The sequence below is a fragment of the Oculina patagonica genome, chromosome 10, assembly GCF_052425735.1.
Source record: "Oculina patagonica isolate OP01 chromosome 10, crgOcupat, whole genome shotgun sequence".
In the NCBI taxonomy this organism is placed as follows: Eukaryota; Metazoa; Cnidaria; class Anthozoa; order Scleractinia; family Oculinidae; genus Oculina; species Oculina patagonica.
The window spans coordinates 842,665-867,405 of NC_135767.1; the positions used below are offsets into that span (position 1 = coordinate 842,665).

Here is a 24,741-nt window from a genome sequence, read left to right on the forward strand (position 1 = left end):
GAACTACATCTTGTAATTTACTGTAATAAAGTCAATGAAAACAAACTTCTCAAATCTTCATTTCCCTTGAAGAGTTTTTGCACACTTGTAAATATAGCAACAGCAAAACATGTCATATTTAGTTGGTCTACCTGGAGAACTTTAAGATACTTTACGAATCAGAAAAGCGTGAACACTAGAATTATTTGTATAATGTTATTGTGTCGCAAGGAAACCACCTAATGCAAGATGAAGAAGCTGGGCAACTATCCCTGTGGTTTGAACTAGCATCTGATTGGTCACGGCACCATTAAAGTGCCTATGAAATGAAAATCAAGTTAAACTCACATGAAAGGCCTTTCAAAATGAAGAAAGATGGTTTTTTCATTTTTCTGATATCTTTTCTCGTTCCAGAGATATTAACGATTTTGTATTATGCAAATTAGATAACTGATGACGTCATAAGTTTGACAGAAATTTGTGTAAAAACACAAAATCAGTAGTATCTCTGTAAATACTAAAGCAAAGTAATTGAAACTTGGCACCAGTATTGTACCCTAAGAAATACACCACATGGTACATATAATTATGTTGCTATGGCAACACTTTTGGTTCCAGTCTTTTTCTTCTTTGAATCAAATATCACGATTTATGGCTTTACAGGGAGAAGTAAATGGTGTCATTCCAAACATACGTAATGTGCTCATTGCGCTAGGCACCCAAATGACCATAAAGATGGGGGATAAGGTTTGGAATGGATCAAAACCCGGGATTGCTATATCCACATGAAAGAGATCTGGAACCGAGATTGTTGCCATAGCAACACCAAAATATGCAACATGTGGTGTATTTCTTAGGGTACAATACTGGTGCCAAGTTTCAATTACTTTGCTTAGGTATTTACAGAGATATTACTGATTTTGTGTTTTTACACCAATTTCTGTCAAACTTATGACGTCATCGGTTATCTAATTTGCATAATACAAAATCGTTAATATCTCTGGAACGAGAAAATATATCAGAAAAAGGAAAACACCATCTTTCTTCATTTTGAAAGGCCTTTCATATGAGTTCAACTTGATTTTCATTTCATAGGCACTTTAACATGTCGAAGTCAAATCATAGTGTTCACATTTTTCGGATTTGCACAGTACATTCCCGTACACAATCACACATACCTGCACTCATCTGGTTATTGCCATTTGATTATTGTGGTCTTGTTTACGGTAATCTGGTCAGGTCATCTCCTCTGCCTTTCACTCAGCTCTGGTCTCCACTGATCTGATCTGACCTCTCCACCATTCGCCTGGTCGAACTGTCTACCCTCCCCATTTGCCACAAAAGTTCTTGTTATATATGGAGTCTTTTTTCTTTGGCTTATTACATTTCTTACAAGGGTCATATATGGGTGCCTTACTCCTTAGTCTAATGATTTCATCTCACCACTGATTGGTAGCAACACAACAAACATTCCAGAAATATTTCTGGTGCTCAGTTGAAGGAAAAGAATACATGATGGAGATACAAAGGACTAGAAAAAATTTGTTTACCAACAAATAATTTATTGTTTAATTTTTTTTCTCGCCTTTGTGATATACAGGTTTTTTTTTCTTTAATGAAAATAATATTTTATACCAGTGGTATAAACACTTCTCAGTTTTTGTACCTAATTCTCTTTGTAATAAACATAACAATATTATCTGTACAAAAAATTTCTGAGTTAACAATTTTTTACTATGCTACTGTCTACTAGCTAATATTGTAGCGGAAAAAATTGATGATTCCTATAGTCAGCTACTCTCAGTCTCCAATAATTTTAACCACACAATGTGGGATTGAAACTTGTACATATGTGTTAGAGAGATAAGCAGTCAATTTTCTATGCTTTCATTGCTACATGAAGTTAAGTACAAAATTTCACCAAGTGAAAGTGAGAGGTATGGAATTCGTTTACTGACCCAAAACACTGTCTGCTTTGAACACCTCTTTGCATAAAAAATAATTTAAATTATATACTTTTTGGGAGAGAATCGCATTTCACTGAACTGAAAAGAAAATCACTATTTTTGAATAAACATATTCCCTATATGAACAGCATTCTGGTTAGGGGAAAGAGTGAAAAATTTAGAATTCAATATTTTTCTTACGGTAACTCAAGAATTTTGATAAGGTATCTGGCTTGTAAAGAACAAGACTGATCTCTGTCAAAATTCATTACACTACCAAATACTTTGCTCAGAACAGGTTAGATTTGATGCGCCTGTTGTTAATAAATGTTTGTTTCTGTTGAGCCTCATCATCACTATCACTTAATACAGTCTCTTTGTCCTCCATTTCATCAGTGGCTCTTCCAACTTTTATCACTGGGCTGAAACAAAACAGATGAGACAAAGAAGTTTGAATAATACAATACAAATAATTATTTTGTCTTTGTCATCTATTTAAGTAGCATGGCAGAGAACATGAAGACCAAAAATAATGATCTGATTTTGTAGAGCCATTCTTGACAAATGACAGAAACCCATTAGGAAGTGAGGATGACTAACGATGGTGAGGATGGAAATGGATTACAATAATGTATGACAAAATTGTACCTTGGCAATGTTAGAAATTTAACAAAAATCTTGTTGAAACATGGGATTCCTTTTCAAATTTGCCAGTTAAATATCAGAGAGTTTCATGCATTATTTTATTTTAGAAATAATAACCAATAACAATATACCAAATGTCAATCTAAAATAAAGAGCCTTATTCTGCTGTAACACAATTACCTTTCTGGGATAACATTTGGGTCTCCAGATTCATCATCTTTGAATTCCTAATAAGACAAATGTTATGGTTACAATGTACATGTATGGAAGTTTTTCTTTAAGTTTGTCTTAACAGGCTGATGCTCAATCCCAGCTTCCGTAACATAGAGTGACTAAGAGTATTGCTACTCCCCCCTGAAAGGGATGCTAGTCCATCACAGGTAAACCCCAAGTCAGGTTGCCTTAGTTAACAATTTGACAGTACTTATTTATACACCTGGCTGGAGGGAGATACTTCGAGAATTTAGTCTCTAGCCCAAGAACACGGTGACCCCAGTCAGGATTGAACCGAGACCTCTCCTCCCCTCTCTCCAAAATATTCAGAAAGAGGGGGCCAAAGATTTCGTGGTAAGAAAGCAAGCCCCCACCCCATCACAAATAAAAAATCAAGTTCGTGGGGGTGTTGCTTACAGCATTCTGGGAGCATTTGTTATCAAAAGTTATGACGACGGAAGAAAAAAGGGGGGTCGCAGCCCCCCTTGGCCCCCCTTCTAAATCTGCCCCTGTTAACAATGATATGACAAAGTTCTTATTACCCAGTCGTCACCCTCCAAACCAAGCGACGGGGTGTTCTCATCTTCTTCCAATGAAGCTAGATTTGGCGACGATGGTGGCTCAGGAATGACAGATGATGTCTTGTACTGCTTGTCATTTGAGGAGCATGGATCATTTTCCTTAAAGAATGGTGGGTATGTTCCAACATCTGTTTTTGACTCTTCTGCATTGTCTTTATTTGTCTGTTCATCATTATGCCTTGCATCGCCTTTTTCACCATTGTCAGATTTTTTCAAATCTTCCTTGGCTGGATCAATCTTTTTCATATCCAAGTTTTGACTAGCTGAGAGCAACAAATAAACCAAACACTTAGCTTACTGCACCTTACAAGACTAACAGTAATAAGAATAATTTCCCACACTATTAATACTAAGGTGGTTACTATCAATTGGTTTGATCTTAAGACGAAATTTGGAGGTCTGGTTTAAAGCCATGGCCATCGTCCTTGTGTTGCATTCTTGGGTGAGCCACCTTATATTGCAGTGTGTCTCTCCACCCAGAAGTATAAAAGGGTAACCACAGATGGTTAGGGACACCTGACAGGATGAGGGAGGGAAGAAGCAGATAACCTGCATCTCATCCAGGAAGATTAGGAATGCTCCTAGTAACTTTGTGGGATGCTAACGATAGCAGACGATCCTGCAGCTGCAGGTGGGGTAAAGCCTCTTGCAAGGTCTCACGTAAATGGCTTGCTACCCTTCAAGAGAACAAACAACAGGAACAATGCCCCTAGCCCCACAACCATAGCAACTGCTACACTAGAGAACCAGTAGAAATACCAGCTTACGGCTACTGAGCTGCTACACTACTGGCAAATGCTGGGAGTGAAACAGTTTTGACAGGTAACACAATAATTTCAATTCTAAAGTAATATGAGGGTGCATGTGCATGCAAAAATGATTTTGAATTGATTGCTGAGTTCATAATTACATGATTCATACCCAGAAGGGGGGTACTCCCACAAATTTCGGATAGGGGTGTGCCGCGAAGGTTCTTTAACCCTGACCCTATTAAAGGATAAAGAAAGCGAAAATTGACACCTTTTAAAGGCCCAAAACCGTAGAAAAAAAAATGAAAAAAAAAAAACGAAAAATGACATCCTATTCAACGGGAGGAGAAGAGTTTCGCAAAACAAAAATCTTTGTAAAATCACTTTACTAATACTTGAACGGATAGTCAGTTTTAAAATACCTTTTCTTCATTTAGTTGGGCGTTTATTTAAGCTGATAGAATTAAGTTACCCTATCTACCCTAAGGATCACACCGGGACCAAAATGCCAAAAGGAGCAAAAATGATACCCTATATAAGGATCGAGAACCTCAAAAACCATACCCTATCCTGCGGCACATACCTATATGGCCAAGGAAGTATACCCCCCCCCCCGGAATTCATAAAACAACTGCCGTCCTTCTTCTTACCTGTAGTCTTTGCTGCAGGTTTATTTCTTTTGCCTCGTTGTCTCTTTCGTATGTCATCTATTAGCTTGCTAAACTCATCTTGATGTTCATTCACTAATTAAAAACAAAATGATACCCAGTTATTAGACAACTGTAAAGAAATATTAATTATTATTGACATGAAGATCTGGACAATACTACTGAGCGGGATAAGGGAGGCCCAGGGGCCACATAGTTACTGCACTGGACTCCACAGGTCCAGCAGGCAAGACAATACTTTTGAAGTGGCTCTCTTCTGTGCATCTGGTTACTAAGGAACTGTTAGGGGAACATGATAAATTACCTTGAGTAACCTGTAATGGGCTGCTGCCCCAGCCAGGAGAAGGGGAACTTGGGGGGACCCTGAACACCGCAAAAAATTGAACAAACACCGCATCGCCGCACGAAAATTCGACAAAACACCGTCACCGCAATATATATTTATATATATATATATATCACGATTTGAACGTCCACATGTGATATAATCTTTTTTGACGACATTTAATGTCATTACCTCCACTTTTTTTTACATCTTCTCCACAGAGATCCAAGTAATTTATCAATGAAAACGGCTTGGGATTGGAAGCCAAAGCGTATTTAAGATTAAACTAGATAATATTTGACTGTATTTTGTTACAAATTTAACATATGGTATGTGCTTTTAAGAAATAAGGACGGATCAGCGAAGATATTAGAACTAAATTTAGTTCTGAAAAGTGTCAGACAAAAAACCGCAACACCGCATATAAATATAACGTTTCACTGAACACCGTAGGTTTAAAAACACAAACACCGCACACCGTAGGGTTTGAGATCACTGCAACACCGCAAGATGGAATTTTATTCACCGAAACACCGCATAAAACAACTAGCAACACTGCAAACCCCAATGTTCCCCTCCAGGAGAAGTGGTTTAGTTGCCTTTTGATATGAAACTGGTTTGTCAGAGCGTCAGCAACAATAAGCTATCTGCCTCTTTTGATCACTAGGATTGAAAAAGACCTTTCCTAATCACCTTCCACTGGCAATTCTTGTACGTACGAGTTTCCTCTCCCCTTCTAATCCCCTTCCATTCTACACCCATGGGAGATTTCCTTGAAAAGTGCTTGATTCATCCTTAGGCCACATTACTATAAGCTCTTTTTAACAAGAAGTTACAACTTACAGTATTTCTGACGAGTTTTGTCCATTTCTTCTTCACTTTGGTTTTTCTCAAAATGAAGACCCTGTGTGATTGATTGAATGAACAAACATATTATTGAACTGGATCAGGGCAATATACTAGTTTCTAAGATGTGTCATTTTCCTGTACATTTTGCCTGTACACAAGCCAAATCTGTCTGACAGTGCTTCATGCTAAGATCCCTGAGTTAAGCACTAGCTAGCTGATGTCAGTAGTATAACTTTTTTCAAAACATGATACACAGTGGAATCCTAATTTCTTGAACCTCCTGATAACTCAATCCAAAAGTGGTTTCCCTTCCCTCAATCAAATCTACCCCTGATTCTTTGAACTCCCAGATTTGTAAAACCAACTTTTGTTTCCCTTGGAAGTTTGAGAAATCAGGATTGCACTGTAATAATGGCCGTTTTTATACTAGAGATGAGTTACCCGTCTGGACGAGCTTCGGCCAACTTCTCAGCTCCACCTCAAAGAAAAAATTTTGTTGCTCGTCTGGTTATGCATCTCTAGTATAAAGCCGGGCACAAGACGAGTTACCTGTCTAGACGAGTTACTTTTCAAAATGCGTCTTGAACGACGGATACCGAAAGGAAGCTCGTCTAGACAGGTAACACGTCTTGTGCCGGTCTTTATACTAGAGATGCATAACCAGATGAGCACCAACATTTTTGCTGAAGCTAGTCTAGACGGGTAACTCATCTCTAGTATAAAAACAGCCAATGTTATTTAATTTACATACCGATGTTGAAGCTTCTGCATCAGAGGACGCTTCCTTGGCCCTCGTCTTCTCTGCTTTCTCAACTTCCTTCACAATTTGTGCAGCTGTGAAGAAATTTATTGGAAATGTTAGTTTGATATCTATATTTTGTTAGTTATAATGAGTAATAAGATATATAATGTTAGATGGGAAACAGAAAATAACTAACAGTACATCACTTTTTCAATCATGTAAATAACTATCAAATAAAATTTTGCTTTTATTCTTAATTCCGACATTTTTTTCTTTGTTTGTTCTTGTGCTTTTGTGAATTTGGATATGCTTCACTGTTTTCTTTTTTAGGTATTTGCCAGTATTTTGAATTTTTTCATTAGGAACAGATTTTGCTCTGGTCTGCTTCTTCACAAATTATAATCAACTTTGTACACTGTACCTTGTTTTAAAAATTACCTGTATAGTCTAGATAAGTCTTGATCAAAGACAAATAACCAAACTTCCATAATCTCAGATAAGGGCTTGCGATTGGTCCTCTGAAAATCTGTCTTGCAGATTTTTAGTAGAATTTCAGTTCTTGCCATTTCTTATTTTTTTCTCTACACCATCAGGTGGAGTCTCAAGTCGTTGGCAATTAGGCTAAGAAAGTCTTTGGCTGAAAGAAAATATATCAGTCTCGCCATCTCACAAACTCTCAGATGAACCATTTACCAACCCTTAAATTGCTGCAAGTATAAAATTATAAAAACAGTTTGGATGCAGGGGACCACGCAACAAAGAAAAAACTACTTGGCTTGTCTGTTGCTGAATCTCTTGTTTAAGAAATGCTCGTACCAGACGCCCAATAAATTTTGGCCTCCAGCTGTAGTAGACTCTGTATTACCAGCCTTGCAATCAGTCTGATTTATAAAATTAAAATGTTAACAAGGATTTAGCAAATGGTTTACCTGTCATAGGTGTTGGCGAGTCACACTGTGCATTGTAAAGCATCACAAAATCTTGATGTCTCTTAACAAGTGTCTGCAATATTGAAACAAATAAAATAAAATAATTCAGAAGCTCATTCATTTTTCTAACAAAAAAAAAAATATGATAAAAAAAATAGAGTGATTGAGTTTTTTATTTACCATTACAACCTACCCCCATAATTAAGGATATTGGTTGGGACAGGTTGTGAATTGAATCACCTGCCTGTCACCTATGGTAAAGAGCAGGACTGGTCCTTAAAAAATAGTATTTACATTTACATACACTATTCTCATTCATAATTATGACGAGGAATTCAGAAGTGCGTGAATTACATAACCCCATTTGTTTATAGATAGCTGCGTTAGGTAATGCTTAATCACCACGTGCACAATCGCTGTATTTAAAGATCCCTTTGCTTAGCTTCGGGGCATTTCGAAAGAGATACGCAAGCCGGAAAGTCTGGGCAAATTTTCGACCCTCCCACCTCCCCTTCGGCGACGTAATAAACAGCTATAGTGCTTTCTCACCCAGTCACTCATTGCCTCGGCCACAATCTTTTCCCATATCTTATCCACGCTGGACAATGAGCGGCATAATTAATGAGTGAGAATGGCATACTGTTATTGTTACTCACTGATTTATCTCCCTTGGTTGACAAATTCCATTCCTTGAGTCTTTGTCGTAACTCCTTTTCTGCCATGACACTGTAGACTAGTTTAGGAAGAGGTTTTCTTTTCTGCACTGTCTGGCTGAAGAAACATTAATAATTTCTAATGAGGAGAGTGTTGTAAAGTAAAAAGAAGTAGTAAAGCCTTTTAAGTGCAGCCTGGAGTTTAACTCTAATTGTGTAGTATGAAGTCATTAGTAGACTTAGTAGTATTGCCTCTCCATCCCCCTCCACCACTCGGGATGGGATGCTAGTCTGTCACAGTTCAGTTTACTCACATTCTGTCAGGTAACCCCAACAATTTGTGAGTACCCATTTATACTCCTGGGGATGGGAGGCACTGGGAGAGTTACATGTAAGTCTCTAGCCCAAGAACACAACACAATGACCTTGGCCTGGGTTCTTACCCAGACTGCTCATCCTTGAGTCTTGCACGCTAACCATTACACTGTAGGTCACTATGCATGCAAGCACTAAAATACAGTGTGTTATTAAAATTAAGGAAAAAATAAAGGGTTGACTAAAGATGAACTAAGCTTTTTTTTAACTAAAACAAGACAAGAAGTGAATAGTGAACAGAAGAAGATTTCATATTATTTTAATTTTGGCACTTACATTAGAGCATTGGAACCTTTTATTGTTGAAGTAGATGAACTTGCAGTTGATGAACAAGCTTCTTGTATCACTGAACAGGATGCTGAGTCATCACTAGAACCAGCTGGAGAGTCTTGCAATTCTACATCAGGTGGACATTTTCTTTTACTTGATTTTCTAGTCTTGGGTTCACTGGGCTTCTTCCTACTTTCAGAAAAAAATAAAGTTTTAAAAATGGTCGCTGAAAACTTTGAATTTGCATTCAGAATGCATTCAGAAACTATAAAGTCTGCTTCGAGCCTAGTGGCCCATACAGGCCGGAGCTTATCCCGGTTTCCGTAGCATTAAGTGACTAGGAGTATTGCTACTCCCCCCTGGATGGGATGCTAGTCCATCGCAGGGTTACCCCCCAGCATTAAATTCGCCGGTACCCATTTATACACCTTGGTGGAGAGAGGCACTGTGAGAGTAAAGTGTCTTGCCCAAGAACACAACGCAGTGCCCCGACCAGGCCTCGAACCCGGGCCGTTCGACTCGGAGGCGAGTGCGCTAACCATTAGGCCACTGCGCCTCCCCAACTATCCTAGTCTTTAAATACCTAACTAGACTAGCTCATGTCGAGGAGAAAGGGCATGTAATCTTGAAAAGCTACATGGAAGATTGTATTGTAACAGAATAAGTTCAACATAATTTTATTTCCATGTACCTTCGTAAAGAACTTTTCTTTTCTGTTCTTGTGAGGCATGCATCAAGATGAGAATTGATTTTTCTGTGTGGAACCATGTCTCCACAAACTGGACACTCAGCTAAGAACAAATAAAAATTAACAATGAAAAATCTTTTAGCATTTGTTAACAGTTTCTGATCTACTGCAGTTAATTCCATTTGCCATGAATTCTGAGCACAATAAATCACTATTTAAGTTGGTTACCAGTTATGCTATGCAAACTGAAGCTGATAATAAATTTGAAGTCCAGTAACTAAACACACTGACGTTTTCCTTACAAACACTATGATTGATAGATTCTGTCACATCAACACTCACCAAAGTCTGCATCTGGTTGTCCTGGTGGGTTTTCATTATCAGACAGTCTACATTCATCCACAACCATTGGCTGTTGATCAGATTGCTGTTGCTTTTGTTGATTTTCATCCAATTCAATGACCACAACTTCAGGTATTGATGCGCTAACAGGCTCTTCCACTTTATCGTTCACAGTTACTTCCACAGGATTTGAGATTCCCTCATTCTCTGCATCAAGCTTTTGTCTCTTTGTGTCTGGACTAGAAGACTTCAAGTTACTTTGAGATGATGATTGAGCCTATAAAATGAATTACTTCACATAAGACAAGAAGAAGAAAATTTATTTTCTAATTCCTATGACTATTTAACATTGAATTTGCTACTTTTCAAACTAAGGATGAATTTAAGCCTGCATCTGTTACATGTGTATTTCAAGTTCATAAGTCTAAAACAACAATGTACCTTTCTCCTTCTTGTGTTAGAGATGCCAATACTTCTTTTATTTTTTATTTCACCTCCTTTTTCAGGGGCATCCTTTGAACTTGTTGTCTGGGCATTGCTCATCACTAATTCTAACAGTTTTGTTCTGCAACAAAAAAGAAGTAATCAAACAGATGTAAATCAGTACAAAAACATACACCCTCAGCAGACAGAGGTCATTGAACACATGGTAACCATTCCAATAAACATTGTTTGAGCAGTACAATCCCAGGGGGGGTACTTGAAGTATACATAACGGGGGGGGGGGGTGGTCTGACGGAGCTTCATATTGCAAACCCAAAAAAATACACAAGCCTGAAATTTTTGACCCAAAAAAAATACCTGGCATCAGTTTGAATGAATATTTTTCTGATCCTCTGATGGCAACGAAAACCCGAAACGAAAAGTTCGCTTGGAGATAAGACCCAAAAAAATATGCATATTTTTTTTTGTTCAACTATTGAACAAAACCACTACTTAACTTTAGAAAGAAGAGTGGAATACATTACAATACCTGACTTTGACGAAGTTTTTCACTAATTCATCCAGTACTCTGTTGCTTTTTAAACTTGGAGGACTTACTTTCTATAAGAAAACAAAAATTTATCAGTTGCACATCATGACACCTTTTTACTCTTGATTTCCTTTGCAAGGCTTAGAAAGTACTGGTTTTGGATTCACACAAACGATTTAGTCCTGCCATCTCGTAAGGTCTTCATATTTACCACTATTTTGCCACCCCTGTCATTCTTGGAAATTAACTGCCCCAGTGTAAAAAGAAAAAGAAAAAAAAAAACAGACGAACACTTACCGAGGAACAGGTGGGACACTGCGGCTCATAGCTAAGTGATCTTCTGATACATAAGGAGCAATCTGAAAAATGTTTCAAACAGGGTATTTTAAACTCTACGCTACAAACCCTCTTATAGACTATTAGTGAAAATCTCTCATAACTGGCTACATGTGCAAGGTCCCAATTATTTTTTTTGCAAGAGTTCCATTTTCCTGTAATATTAAAAGTTAAGACTGGCAAGACAAATTACTTCCCCCAAAAAGCAATTTCTTTGTCAAAATAAGGTGTTTATACATACTATACAGTTCTGAATCTTGTCAGCACATCATAAAACACGCTTTATGCAAAATTATTACATATAGGAAATCTGACAAACCCAACAAATAATTATTTAATAAGCTTACATTTTTATATGACACAATATTTTCACTTGGATTTCAACTAAGTAACATTTAAACTCACAGTTATGAGAACACTCTGGAACTACCATCGCGACATCAAAGAATTCGTAGCAAATAGAACATCTAAGTAGATTGTCGATCGTCTGGAAAATAAGAATTTTTTAAACACAGAAATTTATATTAAATTTAAAAATTTTACGCGGGATATTGACGATATTTTATACAAAATTACCCTCATTTCTGGTAGAGACTCTGGCCAGTCTGATGGACTCCATTCAGCCAACTTAGCAGAGGATGTTTTCATATCCACAAAAGACAACATATTGGCGAGATCACTTCACAAAACCACAAGAAATTAAGGAGAAAATCAACTCCAAATGGCCGCCATATTGGACACAAGAAAATTGGCGCGAAGAAAACTTGTATTTTTATTGGCTGAAAACAACATTCCCCATCATGCAGCGCAGTCTTTATTACGTTTTCTATTAGCCGTTGTGATTGGCTGTCACTCATTAGCCAATAAAAGCACATGACAAAACTCACTTGCAACGATTGCGTCACAACTGCATAAAAACGTGCGTGATACAAGATGGAGGAATATGCAAGAGAGCCTTGGTAATTTTATGCTTCCTTGATGTCAAAATTCACAGGATTTCTTCAAAATATCGATTATGTGAAGCTGTAATAACTATTTTCTGTCACTGGATTCTTTTTAGTCCTTACCGTATAGTGGATGATTGTGGAGGAGCGTTCGCAATGGGTGCGATCGGTGGTGGGATCTTTTCCTTCGTGAAAGGATGGAGAAATTCACCGGCTGTAAGTTTCCTTTTTCTTGTTTTGGCATCTGTGGAATAACTTTTAGCGTTTTAGTCCGTCTTAAGGGGATGAGAATGTTGTATAGCTGAACAAACTGTGAGAGATTTCAGTTTATAACGTTATGAATCATAACACCAAATGTCAGTAACATTTCACCCTCAGGCTGGGGATCACCAAAAATATAGTGTAACCTCACGTGGGGAGAGAAAATTTAAATTAAATGTACAAATTCATCCATAATTCTAGATTTGTACCCCTTAAAATCCCAGCGGTCACTGGTATTAAAGCATAGTGACCAGGATTTGCTGGACCCATTGAATGTTTTCTGTGGATCATGATTGGTTGGTTACGAGGTTTGATAAATAGTGGTATATTTCTTGTAGGGACAAAGACTCTATGGAAGCATAGGAGCAGTTAAAACAAGGGCTCCTGTTCTTGGAGGTAAGTGTTTCTGTAGGTTCTTAATCCATTATCTTATTCCCATCCCTGAGAGGCCAGGCTGCATTCTACCTAGGTTACGCCGAAGATCTTCGGCTTGGACTTAAAAATGGCGGCGTACTGGCGTACAATAGTAGTCAGCACCTTTGAACTGGCATACAGATGACTTATTTTAGGTATGAATAATAAAGGACCTTGGCGTTGACCTATAAAAAAACTTGGCGTATCTTCGGCGTGGCGTGTAGATGGAATGCACTCTGGCCGAGAAGGGGGGGATCTGAAAATGTGCATCAAAAGGGTTATGTCTAATGGTTGTACCAACTAGAATTAAGGAAAGTGGACATTATCAAACCCTTGATTTCTTGAACCTCCTGACAACTTGAACCAAAAGTTGTTTTCCTTGAATTTGCTTCACTCATTTAAACACTGCATAAATTTTTTTTCCCCTGATTACTTGAACCAATTGTTGCTTCCCTTGGAGGTTCCAGAAATCAAGATTCAGCTTAAGTCCATCACTGACAAAATAGTTTCAAAAATGTCCTCACCTGGGAATGTGAAGCCAAAATAGTTATGTTGCATTCTTCTTCAAACCCTTTAGAACAAAATTGGAATCATCATTTTGATGTCTACAATTTGTGGTTTCCCATTGCAGGTAATTTCGCTGTATGGGGAGGATTATTTTCTACTTTCGACTGTTGTCTAATGGGATTAAGAGGTAAAGAGGATCCATGGAACTCCATAGGAAGTGGTGCTATCACAGGAGCTGTACTGGCAGCAAGAGGTAATATACTGATTATATCGATATGTATCATTCACCAAAATAAACATAGGCACGGCTAATGGATAGTGTTGGCTTGGTATCCAATCCTGCTGTTTGCTTCTCAAACCTCCCAAAGCCATTTCAGGCCAGAAGACTAATATTGTTCGCAGAATGATCAACAGAGATTCGGTTCCTGTTGATTATAAAAATGAGAAATGATACCTAACATTGATCAGACGCATATGATTGGTTTTAGACCTGAAACTACACTACCATTTGATAGAAATTGAAGTTATGATAAACAGCTCTTGGGCACAAAATGGCTTCGGGACGTTTCAGAAACACATGCCTGACTGTTTTATCATCTTGTGTTCTTGGACAAGACACTTCATTGTAGTTACAGTACACGTACCTCTCTGAACACACATTCCATCCAGCAAGACAAGCAATACTCCTAGTCACTTAAAACTATAGAGTTTATAGTTGGCCCAGTTAGCCTCCATCTACTAGGGATTTTACTCGAAAACTGACTATTTATCATTACCTGTAGGTGGACCATCAGCAGCTGTAAGATCGGCAGCTGTAGGAGCCATCTTGTTGGCATTAATCGAAGGAGTAGGAATCTGTATCACAAGAATGACTGCTGAACAGTTTAAACCAGGTTTGTTTAAAATTTCTGCTACTGTGAAATTAATGTTTTGCTTTAGTTGATACTTTGACAAGTAAACTTCCCATAAGTACCAATCTTCCAAAATTATGGACACCAGGGCTGTTATGAAGGGCCATAACCCGTAACACCTGTTGTGGCTGAGTTCACTCTATGCTATGGTAGAAAATGTCGACTGGTGAATACATTACACAAGTTTGCATACAGAGTGAACTTGTTTGACTGCACTTGATAGGACAATCATGTACCTAACAGAAGACTATTTTGATTACCGGGTAATCTTGATGCCAGCCAAATAACTTTCTGTTGTTTTGTTTCAGTGATGCCGCAGCCTCCTGACCCTGCTCAGTTACCACCCAAGCCATTCAACCCTACGCCGCAGCCAACACAAGGTGGATCAGAATTTGATTATCAACCACAGTTTCAATAACAAAGAAGACACAAAGGGCATACCATATTCAAACACTGTTATCAAATGAATTTTATTGAGGACATTTCAGTCACATTACAAGACAAGCCTTCCAGTGACTGTCTCTAAAGAACTACGTTTTTGAAAAATAATACAGTGGTTTGCCTCAACATGTACATCAAGTGATTTGCAAACCTTGGGAAGACTAAATTAAAATGGTTTGAAGAAGCATTCCACTGGTCAAGGGAGTCTTCCTCACCTAAAAGCCTGCACTTGGGGAATTGTGTTGGTTTGCTGCTGTTAAAAAAATACACATAGTCTGTACATGTTATAGCGTCTTTTCTTTCAATTTTGCAGCAGCATGCGTGTTGAGAGAGGTATGGGATTGTTTAGGAACCTGTACATATTCAAATTGGCATAATAAAATATATTTTGAGTTGTCAGTACTTCTAGGACATTGAAGACACATTAGTTGCTTTGGTTTGCAACAGTGAAAGCAGACTGCTACGTTCCTTAAACCATCTCGTAACAAACTATAACTTTGCCAATTTGCTTTAGCTTTGAGCAAATTACGATGTTTTGTAATTAAATTATGTTTTAATTGAAATAGCAATTACACAATACTTTAGAAAAATAAAGTTAAATTAAAAATGATCTTTGTTAGTACTTGTCTGGAGTGTCTTACTATGCCTTTCAGTAACATACAAACTCTAGATCTGCTCAAGTCAACAGTAACACTTTTTGCTGCAGTCAATCATTTAAACAGACCTCTCAGGAAACAGAAGTCCACTTTAACCTTTAAAAGGTCATGTCTGTCAGTTGTGATTGATAGATTTTGATGCATTTTGTTTGTACCTGTTTTTCAAGGATTGATGGCAGCAAAAAACACAATCTTTAGTTGGGTTTTGAACTTCATAGCCTAGCATAAGCACACATTCCGACATCATCCTTATTTGAGCCGTACCATAAATGCCAGTGTAGCATAAATTGGTCTACAGTTTAAATACTGAATCTCTGATCAGTACAGTGTAAGACTGATACCCAAACTGCTGGCATACTGTTAAAGTTCTTTTTCTGTTTAACTTGATATATAAATGATTTTAGAATGAATGGATAATTATTCAACAATTTTCTTTATAACCATAACTATGGTAAATGCAGTGGTTTGCCTAATGGCAGCAGTAGACTACAGTGGAACCTCGATTTAACGAACCTCTATATAGCGAAGTCCTCGATATAACGAACGATATTCTTCACCCCAGTAACAGTAAAATGTATGAGAAAGAACCTCGATATAACGAAACCTCGTTATAGCGAACAAATTTTGCCAGTCCCTTGGCCCTTCGTTATATCGAGGTTCCACTGTAGCAATGAATCATCAGTTAATTTGTAATGATTTGTCAGCAAAGTCAGGACTGCAAAAGTTTGCTGATGAATCGGATGTTTGCTGAGGAACCACTGCAAATTTGATTACCATTAAAACTGCTGCTTACATGCAAACTACCATATGCCTAACAACTTGCTACCTATATTTCAAATTAATAATAACATAATTTTCTAACTAACAACACTTACTATATAATCTTGATTATGAATGTACGTGTGACATACTCTGTGTTTATGATACAACCTATCTATCTTGTTTTTATTAGTACTTTTCCTGTTGACTTTCTCTGCATCACAAACTTAAAAGCATCATTTGCCTAAAAAGAGAGACCGAATCAATGATTAAATCCTACGTTTTATTTCATGACGTATATATACGTTTGGTCGTTCGGTACGGCTTATCGGGGGGGTTAATTTAAATCAGTTGATACTCTGAATAAATGTTTCTTTTTTGGTGGGGTTGAGGGGAAAAATAATGTGAAAGTGAAGATCTTCTTGAAATATGACAATGATAATGAGGTTTGTGTCTTGAATTTCTTGTCAAAACAAGAAGCTGCAAACAGAGAGTGCTTTGTGTGCTTAAATTGCAAATTTTGTGAGGATTATTTCATGCCAGGCGACCTTCACAATGAACTTGTGCGCAACATGTTTGGCCAAGTACCTGGTCTAATTCAAACTCTCCAGAAATATGTGGTCCTTTGAGCTTGCCCTGTGTTAGCAACCCTAACGATTTATCCACAGAATCTTTCAGCAGTGCTGGGTTGTACTTCATGTGTGCTCCCTAAAAGAAGCACAATAAGATTCATTGTCAAAATGTTATGTGGCTTTGAACATGTTGGAAAATAAAGTTTAAAGTTTTAGAAATGAGTGGTACTTACCCAAAACAAACCGGCTGTGAAAAAAGGAAGAAAAAACTTCAATAAATAAAACAGTCCCAGAGTCGTCACAAATTTACAGTTGTCAAGTGTGGCCACTATTGCCTTATTTACTCTCAACTTGTAGTGCATTGTAACTTAGTTTTGCCCTACTCTTTTTTTATTTTGGATGAAGGTTTTGGACTTCAGTCTCTTAAGTTCCTTCAAAGTTAAGAACTAAAGGCAACATTTCGGTGGGGTTGGGGGGCCGGCGCGGATTAGGATTGAAACATTGGCATAAAACATTTCATAACTTTCTAAAAAATTTTCTAGTCACTCCAAGCAATTTTATGGTGACTGAAATATAAGTTACTGGTATACAAGTCCAGCAATGGGTACACAAGGTTTAAATGCAGAAAATTCATGTTGATATATAATAATACTGAAATATGTCAATAAAACTTTCAACCCACCAGCACTGCAGTTTTTCACCAAGAGAATATTTGCTGGTATCTACAAAATTATAAATAAAAATATATGGAAATGTTACTGTTAGGAGTCAAGAATGGTCCCTCAAAATGTCGCAGTGCTCGCAATGCTCGCAAAATTTTAGTGGGTGCTCGTTTGCTCGTGCTCGCACATTTTTACAAGTGCTCGCATGCTCGGTTTTTAGTGAAGGTAGGTTTTTGAAAAAGTGCTCGTTGCTCGCAAGGCTAATTTTTGTCAATGCTCGTGCTCGCAAAGAAAAACGCTGTGCTCGCAAAGACCATTTGATACCCCTACTGTTGATAGAAAAAAATGAATACGTCACAGTCTGTTAACAAAGTTACCAAGCAACATAACAGTTGACCTATGATATTGTAAAAGATCTATTTAGCCCTTTTTAGAATTTAAGTTTCAGGTTTCTGATTATAACAGTATGCAACTGGTAATCTGTATGTTGTCATATTCAGAATTGTTGCATATTCAGAATTGTTGCAAATTTGATTTAATTCTTTGCTTCAATATTCCATTCTTAAATTGAATATTTCAATGTTCAAACGGCGACTCAATTCAAAACTCGAATGTTGATTGGATTGTTGTCTGGCTTCACGCGACAGGCACGTGGGAATTCGGCCTGAATTTGCATAAACTAGTCAACCGTCAAATGTCACACATGGTGTTTTCTCATCATTTTGTTCTTCGCGTTCTTTATTTCAACCCTATGATAATACGAAAAGAGAGGCGAGACATTTTGGTGCATTGAAAAGGCACAAAAATACTACTGGCAGAGGAAAAAGTGGGAAAAATGTCGTTGACCCATTTTATGCAAATTGAGGAACTTTTTCAAATTCTCACGTGTCTGTCGCATGAAATGAAATCAACATTAGAGTTTTGAATCGAGGTGCCATTTGAACATTGAAATATTTAATTCAAAAATGGAATATTAAACCAAAGAATGAAATCAAATTTGCAATAATGGAATCATTAATCCACCCTTGCCAGGAACGCTTGAGGTGTTTTGACTGTAAACTCTGATAAAGTAATAGAAAGACATTTGCACTACACCCCCTACAGTAGTCAACAGCTTGCAGATTTTTAATTGGAAAGTAGTTATATAAGCTCATAGTCTGAGATTCACAGTACTCTCTGTACCTGTGGAATATCCCCAGAGGCAAAACCTACAGGAAGAATAACTCCTCCCCATGCAATGCTAGAAAAGAAAAAAAATGCCACAATCAGCAACAACACAAATGAAATTAGTATAAAAACAAACAATGTGTTGTTACCTTTAAAATAAATTAAGTTTTTTTTGGAAGCTTAATGCAGTCCTTGCGGGTTGTGTTGTTACTATACTTAGCCTTGTGTAGAATATATTTGCGACCGAACAAACCGACCGACCGACCGTCTGACCGTCTGACAGACCGACCGACGGACCAACGGCGACCAACCGACTGACCAACTGACTGATGACTCAAATGATTGATTGATTGATTATTAGTTAATTCATTGATTAATCACTGACTGATACACTGTCAGATTGATTAACTGAATGATTGTTACTCTTATCTAACTCTGTAGCCGGGGTTAGGCTAGATGTCATGTCATCTGCAGTAATTTGATACCTTACCATCTCAGACACTCATTAAAGACCTTTCCTCCAACAGCTTCCATGATCACATTTGCTCCTTTCCCTCCCGTTAATTCTTTAACCTGGCACAGATTATTAAAATAATTATAAAGAGGTTGATCACTGCTAGAAATAAGAGAATAAGTATACAAAGGTCTGTACCTTGTCTTTTATACTCTCCTTGTTATAGTCAATTGTGGCAGAAGCTCCCATACTTGTGACAACATCAAGTTTGTCCTTGCTTGCAGCTCCAATAACCTGACAGAAAACAACACTTTAGAGGACATCTAAACAATATATGGCAAAACCCTGGAGCATAAAAAAATAAAATGCATGGAGCTATGTTACTTATCAAATAACAAATGGACCATATTTTTCCATGGTCTACATGTTTTTATTAAAAACTAGCAATGGTATATTGCAGTTCCTGCATTTTGATTGGTTAACAGGCAATGGTATATGAGCTCATATACCATTTACCACAAAATTAATATGGTAGCCAAAATGCGTCAACGAACACAGCTTGGGAGCTTTAAAATATTGCAATTTTTTAAGCGTTTTTAATAAAACAATTATTCCACTCGCGCTTGTTGGATATGAGATCCTTATAGCCAACGAGGCGCGTAGCACCTTGTTGGCTATCTACCATCTCATATCCAATGCACACTCGTGGAATAATTGTTAAATAGACAAAAACTGACATCAAAAAATGCTCAGAACTCAAGTGGAACCATGAGCCATTAGACAGGTGGCTTCACTTTTAATAGAACAATCATAGTGATGTTATGATTTCATTTTTTGTTCTTGAGTAACTTCTCTGAAGCAAGAGTCATGATCTGTACCATACCTGCGCTCCAAGTGCATTTGCTGCAATATCAACAGTTGCTAAACCCAGAGCTCCTGCTGCTGCTGTTACTAACACTGTTTGACTAGAAAAAAAAAATTTAATTATTATTATTTGTCAGCTGTGCTCCTGGAATGATATAATAGCAGGGTGCCTAAAGGCTCTTATTCTCTATTTTCCAATTGCCCATAATACACTTTGTTTGCCCCCCAAAGTTTGCATAAACTATTGTTTTCAAATTCTCTTGGGAGGACTGCATATTTCCAAAACAATAGTTTATGCAAAATTTGGGGGGCAAACAAAGTGCATTATGGGCAATTGGAAAATAGAGAATGCAAGAAATCTTGGGTACCCAGCTCTTAAAAGCTTTCATGATAGCAAAGGTATACACTAGTCTTCCAAAGAAAAAAGTAAGTTGCCTGTGGCACCTGGGCTCTGCTAGAGCACAGCTCTGAAAATTTTAAATGCTAACACTAAATAATAAATGGCACGCGATGCATGCAGAAGCGATGGCGTTTCACAAGGGGTCTTACATAATTTTGAGGAAAAACTTAAAGTAAAGAAAAGTAGCTGACACCTTGTGTGTGAAAAAAAAAACTGTTATCCAACTGCAAAACATAAGAAGCTTGTTAGTGATTGTATAGCTGTTATGAATTCACAGACTAAGGATGCAAATAATACATTTTCTTCGTAGATTTTCTCAATTGAACAACAGTAATATTTTATTTTATATTTTTATACTTTGTTTAGATTTCCCTATGTTGTCTCAACAAATATTGCGTTAGTGTGATATCACGGATAAACGACATACGATACGCGCGAGCAAGCTTTTAAGCTGCGAGAAAGGTCAAACCGGGCGGTCTCTTGCTCACAGTGTCCCTTTGTATTATAAGAATTAAAAATTTCTGTCAACTAAATCTAATAGACCCCATCATGTATAATTAGTCTCTTTCGTTTATACATTGTAGTGTTCCATTCTTACTGCACGGAAGTATTTTGCTTTTGTGTTTACGCGGCGATTTCTTGTTAAGTTAAACTTGATTTTCTGTTCAATCGGGCCAAACAGACAAACCGAACCGTTCGTTCGATGGCATAAAGCGATGTCACGCCATCGCTTTAAAAAAAGGTTTGAAAAGAAGCCTTAACTTTTTTGACTATTGAGTCAATAGATCTTCTTTACCCTAAAGATCGTACATGTAAATGCTTCTCTACTGTTTCCATAAAGAACTGTGAGTAGCAAACATCTTGGTTAACTTTTTTTTAATGATATATTGGTTACCTATTGCGAAACGGTCACATTTTTTTCAATCACTTTGAACAAAGAAAATATATATTAAAATGGTTCAAATCAAAGTAATGTTTACCCTGGCTGTGTATTGGACTTATTGGTCAGTCCTACATATGCCGTGCCATAAGATACTGCAAATGCTGAAGCCTGACTGTAACCGACATTGGATGGTAACTTCCACAGACCCTATAAACAACAATCGTCATTACAGTCAACCCTCCCCAAGACGGACGGACTGTTGGGACTAGTTCTAACTGTCCGTCTTAGAAAAGTGTCCGTCTCCCAGGGAGTGTAGTTTAACAGTAAAATGACTGAAAAACGGCAGGGACGGGATCAACAGCAGGTGTGTCTTACAGAGGTGTCCATCTTAAAGAGGTGTCCATTAAGAGAAAGTTGACTGTACAATTATCACATTGCACATTAATCCACAAAGAAAGGGTCTGAGTTTTCCAGATTTGTTCCTCATGACTGGTCCAAAATATTTTAAATACAATTGCTAAGAGGACTGGCTTATTTGTCTGTTTAAAAAATGGTACAAAAAAAACCATAGAAACATTCCCTATATCTGACAGACAGTTTTAGGTCAATAACAAAGAAGCATAAATTAAATACATTTATGTGCTTAACATTGTCATATTCAATTGCCAAGAATAAATACAATGTGTCTAAAATGTGGTGGTGTACTATTCAATTTTAGTATGTACAGTAGTTTGATTTTTAACAGAAAAAGAACTCACGCTCTGTTCAACAATACATTCTTCAGCAAAACCACCAAGTGCAGCCAGTCCAAACACCCTGTCACCCTGAAAATCCAAACTCCAAAGAATTAACCCTCCATTACATACCATTAAAAGCAAAAGGAGCAGTGTCATGATGAGTAAAGCCACTTTTTAGTGCAGAATGCACTATTGTGATGGTTTGTTGGGGCTGTCATCCACTAAATTGCTAACCCTAAAAGGTGCCAAGGTGTAAACTTCAATAGTTTATTAAGTAATTAATAAATGTCAATTAATTAATTATTCCTGTGGAGGAAGGGGGGTGGGGGTACCTGACCATACACCCTAAGTAAAACATGGAGCATATCTACGTTACTTTCACATGAAGATCACAAAAGTATATATTTGTTTCAGAAAACCCTTTGCACTTCTTGTTATAAATATGTGCAAAATAACCGTGAAATCAATGCATAAAGCTAGAAATAATACTTCACAAAGGTAGAAAGCTACAGAAGAGGAATAACAAAACAAACACTGCAGAGCGGATGTCAAGGTCGGGAAAGATTAAAAGATGGATAATCAAGATAGACTGCTGTTCATCACACAAACCAAGAGGGCCTCTGGACTTGAACCAAAGTACCAGTAACGCACACTACCAGAGGTTATGCTAGTTTCCATAGTAACTTAGAGTATTGTGACTCCCCTTGGATGGTAAAGTAGCCCATCACGTACCTTTTTGTACTCTGGGGTAGAAAGAGACAATGAGAATAAAGTATGTTTCCAACAATGAAATTACCCTGGCCAGGTCTTAATCCCAGACTATTTGATCCTGTCCAATGTGGAGGGTCCCAGCCCAAATTTTGCCCAAATCCCAGTTCCCAGCCTATTGTTTTCCCAATTGTTCCCAAATCCCATTCCCAGTTCTATTATTTAGTTGTTTGTGATTCCAAGTCCTAGTGACCCAAATCTCATTTTCCAAGTGAAAATTTTCCCAAATCCTAGTTCCAATTTTACCCCTTCAGGCCTCTCAGTATGCTGACCATTAGGTTACCATTTCTTCCATCTTATAGAGAAGCTGCCATTTTTTTGTCACCCTCCCATATGACCACACCCAAATCAAGGGCCTGATCTTAAGGTCACTTCCTGGATGAAACTGTCACTTTGTAAAATAATAAACCCAAGCTAAATTGCCTTTGGATTTGTTGTGTTTTTTACAGGCAAAAAGTAATACTAGAATTTTTTCTTTTGATAGAAGTCAGTGTTCCAGATAAGAGGTGGGTCTCAGGTCAAAAACCCAAGAGGTCTGTTACCTGACCTAACAAATTAATAGAAAACTTCTAATAATTTGGTGGGAGCAGTAGGTGTTTGACCCATTAGAAATCCTTGTCGACACTTTGCCTTAAAAACTTATCTTAAACCCTGAGAAGTAAAGATTATAAGAAAACTGAAACTACATTGTTGGGTGTCCACATAGAATACCGAGAGTGCTTCTTTTAATGGACCAGGTAAAATCACCTTAGACAGCTGTTTGACTCCTTCTCCAGTTTCAATCACTTCACCAGCAATTTCACTACCTACACAAGCAAGCAAAACATATTATATCGGCCTATTTTAAATCAGCCTATTTTCACTCCTCCACACAGGAGTGAAACATTTTCGCCGCTAAAAACAACTATGTGGCGGGACTGGCTAGATGCCACTATAAGTAAGGGAAAAATGGAGTGTGCGTAAAGAGTGATATGTGTTTTGTCAGGTTAGTACTTGCCTGGTATAAAAGGCAATGGTGGTTTTTCTTGATATTTTCCAAGGCACATAAGTATGTCAGCAAAGTTTATACCACAGCTATGAACAGCAATTCGGACCTAGAAAATGTTTGCAGAAAATACTTTATACAGTCAACTCTCTCTTAACAAACACCTCTTTCCTTACTGTTTTTCAGTCATTTTACTATAAGACGGACACCTCTCTAAAATGGACAGTTGCAGCCAGTCCCAACGGTGTCTGTTTTAGAGAGAGTTGACTGTAATGTTAAATAATTTAATTATTACTTTGTGTTAGGAGGAAGCAATTTCTTCAGAAACTGATGAGTTTTTGCATGCAGCCTAAAATTTGATTGTTCCTTTCTCTTCAATGCTATCAACATACAAGTTCTCCTAACTGGTCTCCATACATTTCTCATGGGACTAGTTGGGAGAACTTGATGATGACCATAAACAAATTAATAGATAACACCTAACTGTAAATTGTATTGTATATGTTAAGTATTAAACCGTCTTTTACCAAGGGCAATCAAACGAAAATTGCAAATCAGTCAAAATAGAACGGACCTGAGAAGCCTTGAGTTTTTCCGTTGCAGGCACTTGTTCCACTACAAGAGGTTTTCCCAGCTCCTTGCACAGAGCAGCGCGATACATCCTTGGTGCGCCGAACGTGGTTTTCTGGGCAAGAAACTCGCTGTTTCTTGCAGACAAGGAGCGTGCAACAGGTCTCAAAAGTCGTTCGGGAACTGTCCGAAATGCCGCCATGTTGGATCGGATGCTTCATAGGGTCCAGTCTCTCGCAGAATCACTGTAATGCAAAATGCGAAGGGCGTTAATAAAAGCTGGATTAGATGACTCGGATTGGATCGGATCGGATCGGATCGGATCGGACTGGATTAACAAAACCTAGACCGGATCGTACCGGATTGACAAAACCCGGATCGAATCCCAAAAATATCGGATCGCCAAACATTGCAGCCAAAATAGTAATGTGATAGCTCAAATTCACAGATGGTGCAGAAAGAAGTCAGTAGATAGATGTTTCATTCATATTCGTTAAGACAAATTCCTATTCATTGACCCCAC

At 37.7% G+C, this 24,741-nt stretch overlaps 3 protein-coding genes across 7 annotated transcripts; 1 reads left to right on the forward strand and 2 right to left on the reverse strand.

Moving 5' to 3' along the window:
• Positions 1 to 1,201: 1,201 nt before the first annotated feature.
• Positions 1,202 to 12,050, reverse strand: LOC144628449 (E3 ubiquitin-protein ligase RAD18-like). 3 transcript variants are annotated; one of them, XM_078486543.1, is made up of 16 exons: positions 11,840 to 12,050; positions 11,669 to 11,750; positions 11,225 to 11,286; positions 10,928 to 10,998; positions 10,396 to 10,519; positions 9,955 to 10,231; positions 9,616 to 9,715; positions 8,931 to 9,116; positions 8,283 to 8,397; positions 7,627 to 7,699; positions 6,707 to 6,789; positions 5,950 to 6,010; positions 4,764 to 4,856; positions 3,326 to 3,627; positions 2,751 to 2,797; positions 1,202 to 2,347 (listed from the first exon to the last, which is right to left on the reverse strand). In XM_078486543.1, the coding sequence occupies exons 1-16, from the start codon at positions 11,927 to 11,929 to the stop codon at positions 2,215 to 2,217; spliced, it is 1,899 nt and encodes a 632-aa protein (XP_078342669.1). In that variant the 5' UTR covers positions 11,930 to 12,050; the 3' UTR covers positions 1,202 to 2,214. The 3 variants fall into 3 exon arrangements, with proteins under 3 accessions (XP_078342669.1, XP_078342670.1, XP_078342671.1); XM_078486544.1 differs by having other exon boundaries at positions 1,204 to 2,347; positions 8,931 to 9,113; positions 11,840 to 12,049; XM_078486545.1 differs by lacking the exons at positions 11,669 to 11,750; positions 11,840 to 12,050 and having other exon boundaries at positions 1,209 to 2,347; positions 10,928 to 10,994.
• A 72-nt stretch (positions 12,051 to 12,122) lies between these two features.
• Positions 12,123 to 15,363, forward strand: LOC144667077 (mitochondrial import inner membrane translocase subunit Tim17-B-like). Its single transcript, XM_078528457.1, has 6 exons — positions 12,123 to 12,222; positions 12,324 to 12,423; positions 12,807 to 12,864; positions 13,514 to 13,642; positions 14,172 to 14,282; positions 14,609 to 15,363. The coding sequence occupies exons 1-6, from the start codon at positions 12,197 to 12,199 to the stop codon at positions 14,716 to 14,718; spliced, it is 534 nt and encodes a 177-aa protein (XP_078384583.1). The 5' UTR covers positions 12,123 to 12,196; the 3' UTR covers positions 14,719 to 15,363.
• LOC144667075 (quinone oxidoreductase-like protein 2 homolog) lies at positions 14,752 to 24,422 on the reverse strand. 3 transcript variants are annotated; one of them, XM_078528456.1, is made up of 13 exons: positions 24,223 to 24,422; positions 23,661 to 23,757; positions 23,411 to 23,469; positions 21,917 to 21,982; positions 21,256 to 21,365; positions 19,895 to 19,976; positions 19,210 to 19,305; positions 19,048 to 19,130; positions 18,573 to 18,630; positions 17,411 to 17,450; positions 16,962 to 16,975; positions 16,745 to 16,864; positions 14,752 to 16,400 (listed from the first exon to the last, which is right to left on the reverse strand). In XM_078528456.1, the coding sequence occupies exons 1-13, from the start codon at positions 24,418 to 24,420 to the stop codon at positions 16,332 to 16,334; spliced, it is 1,092 nt and encodes a 363-aa protein (XP_078384582.1). In that variant the 5' UTR covers positions 24,421 to 24,422; the 3' UTR covers positions 14,752 to 16,331. The 3 variants fall into 3 exon arrangements, 2 of the variants coding, with proteins under 2 accessions (XP_078384582.1, XP_078384581.1); XM_078528455.1 differs by having other exon boundaries at positions 23,411 to 23,465; positions 23,657 to 23,757; XR_013573274.1 differs by lacking the exon at positions 16,962 to 16,975 and having other exon boundaries at positions 23,411 to 23,465; positions 23,657 to 23,757.
• Positions 24,423 to 24,741: the final 319 nt, after the last annotated feature.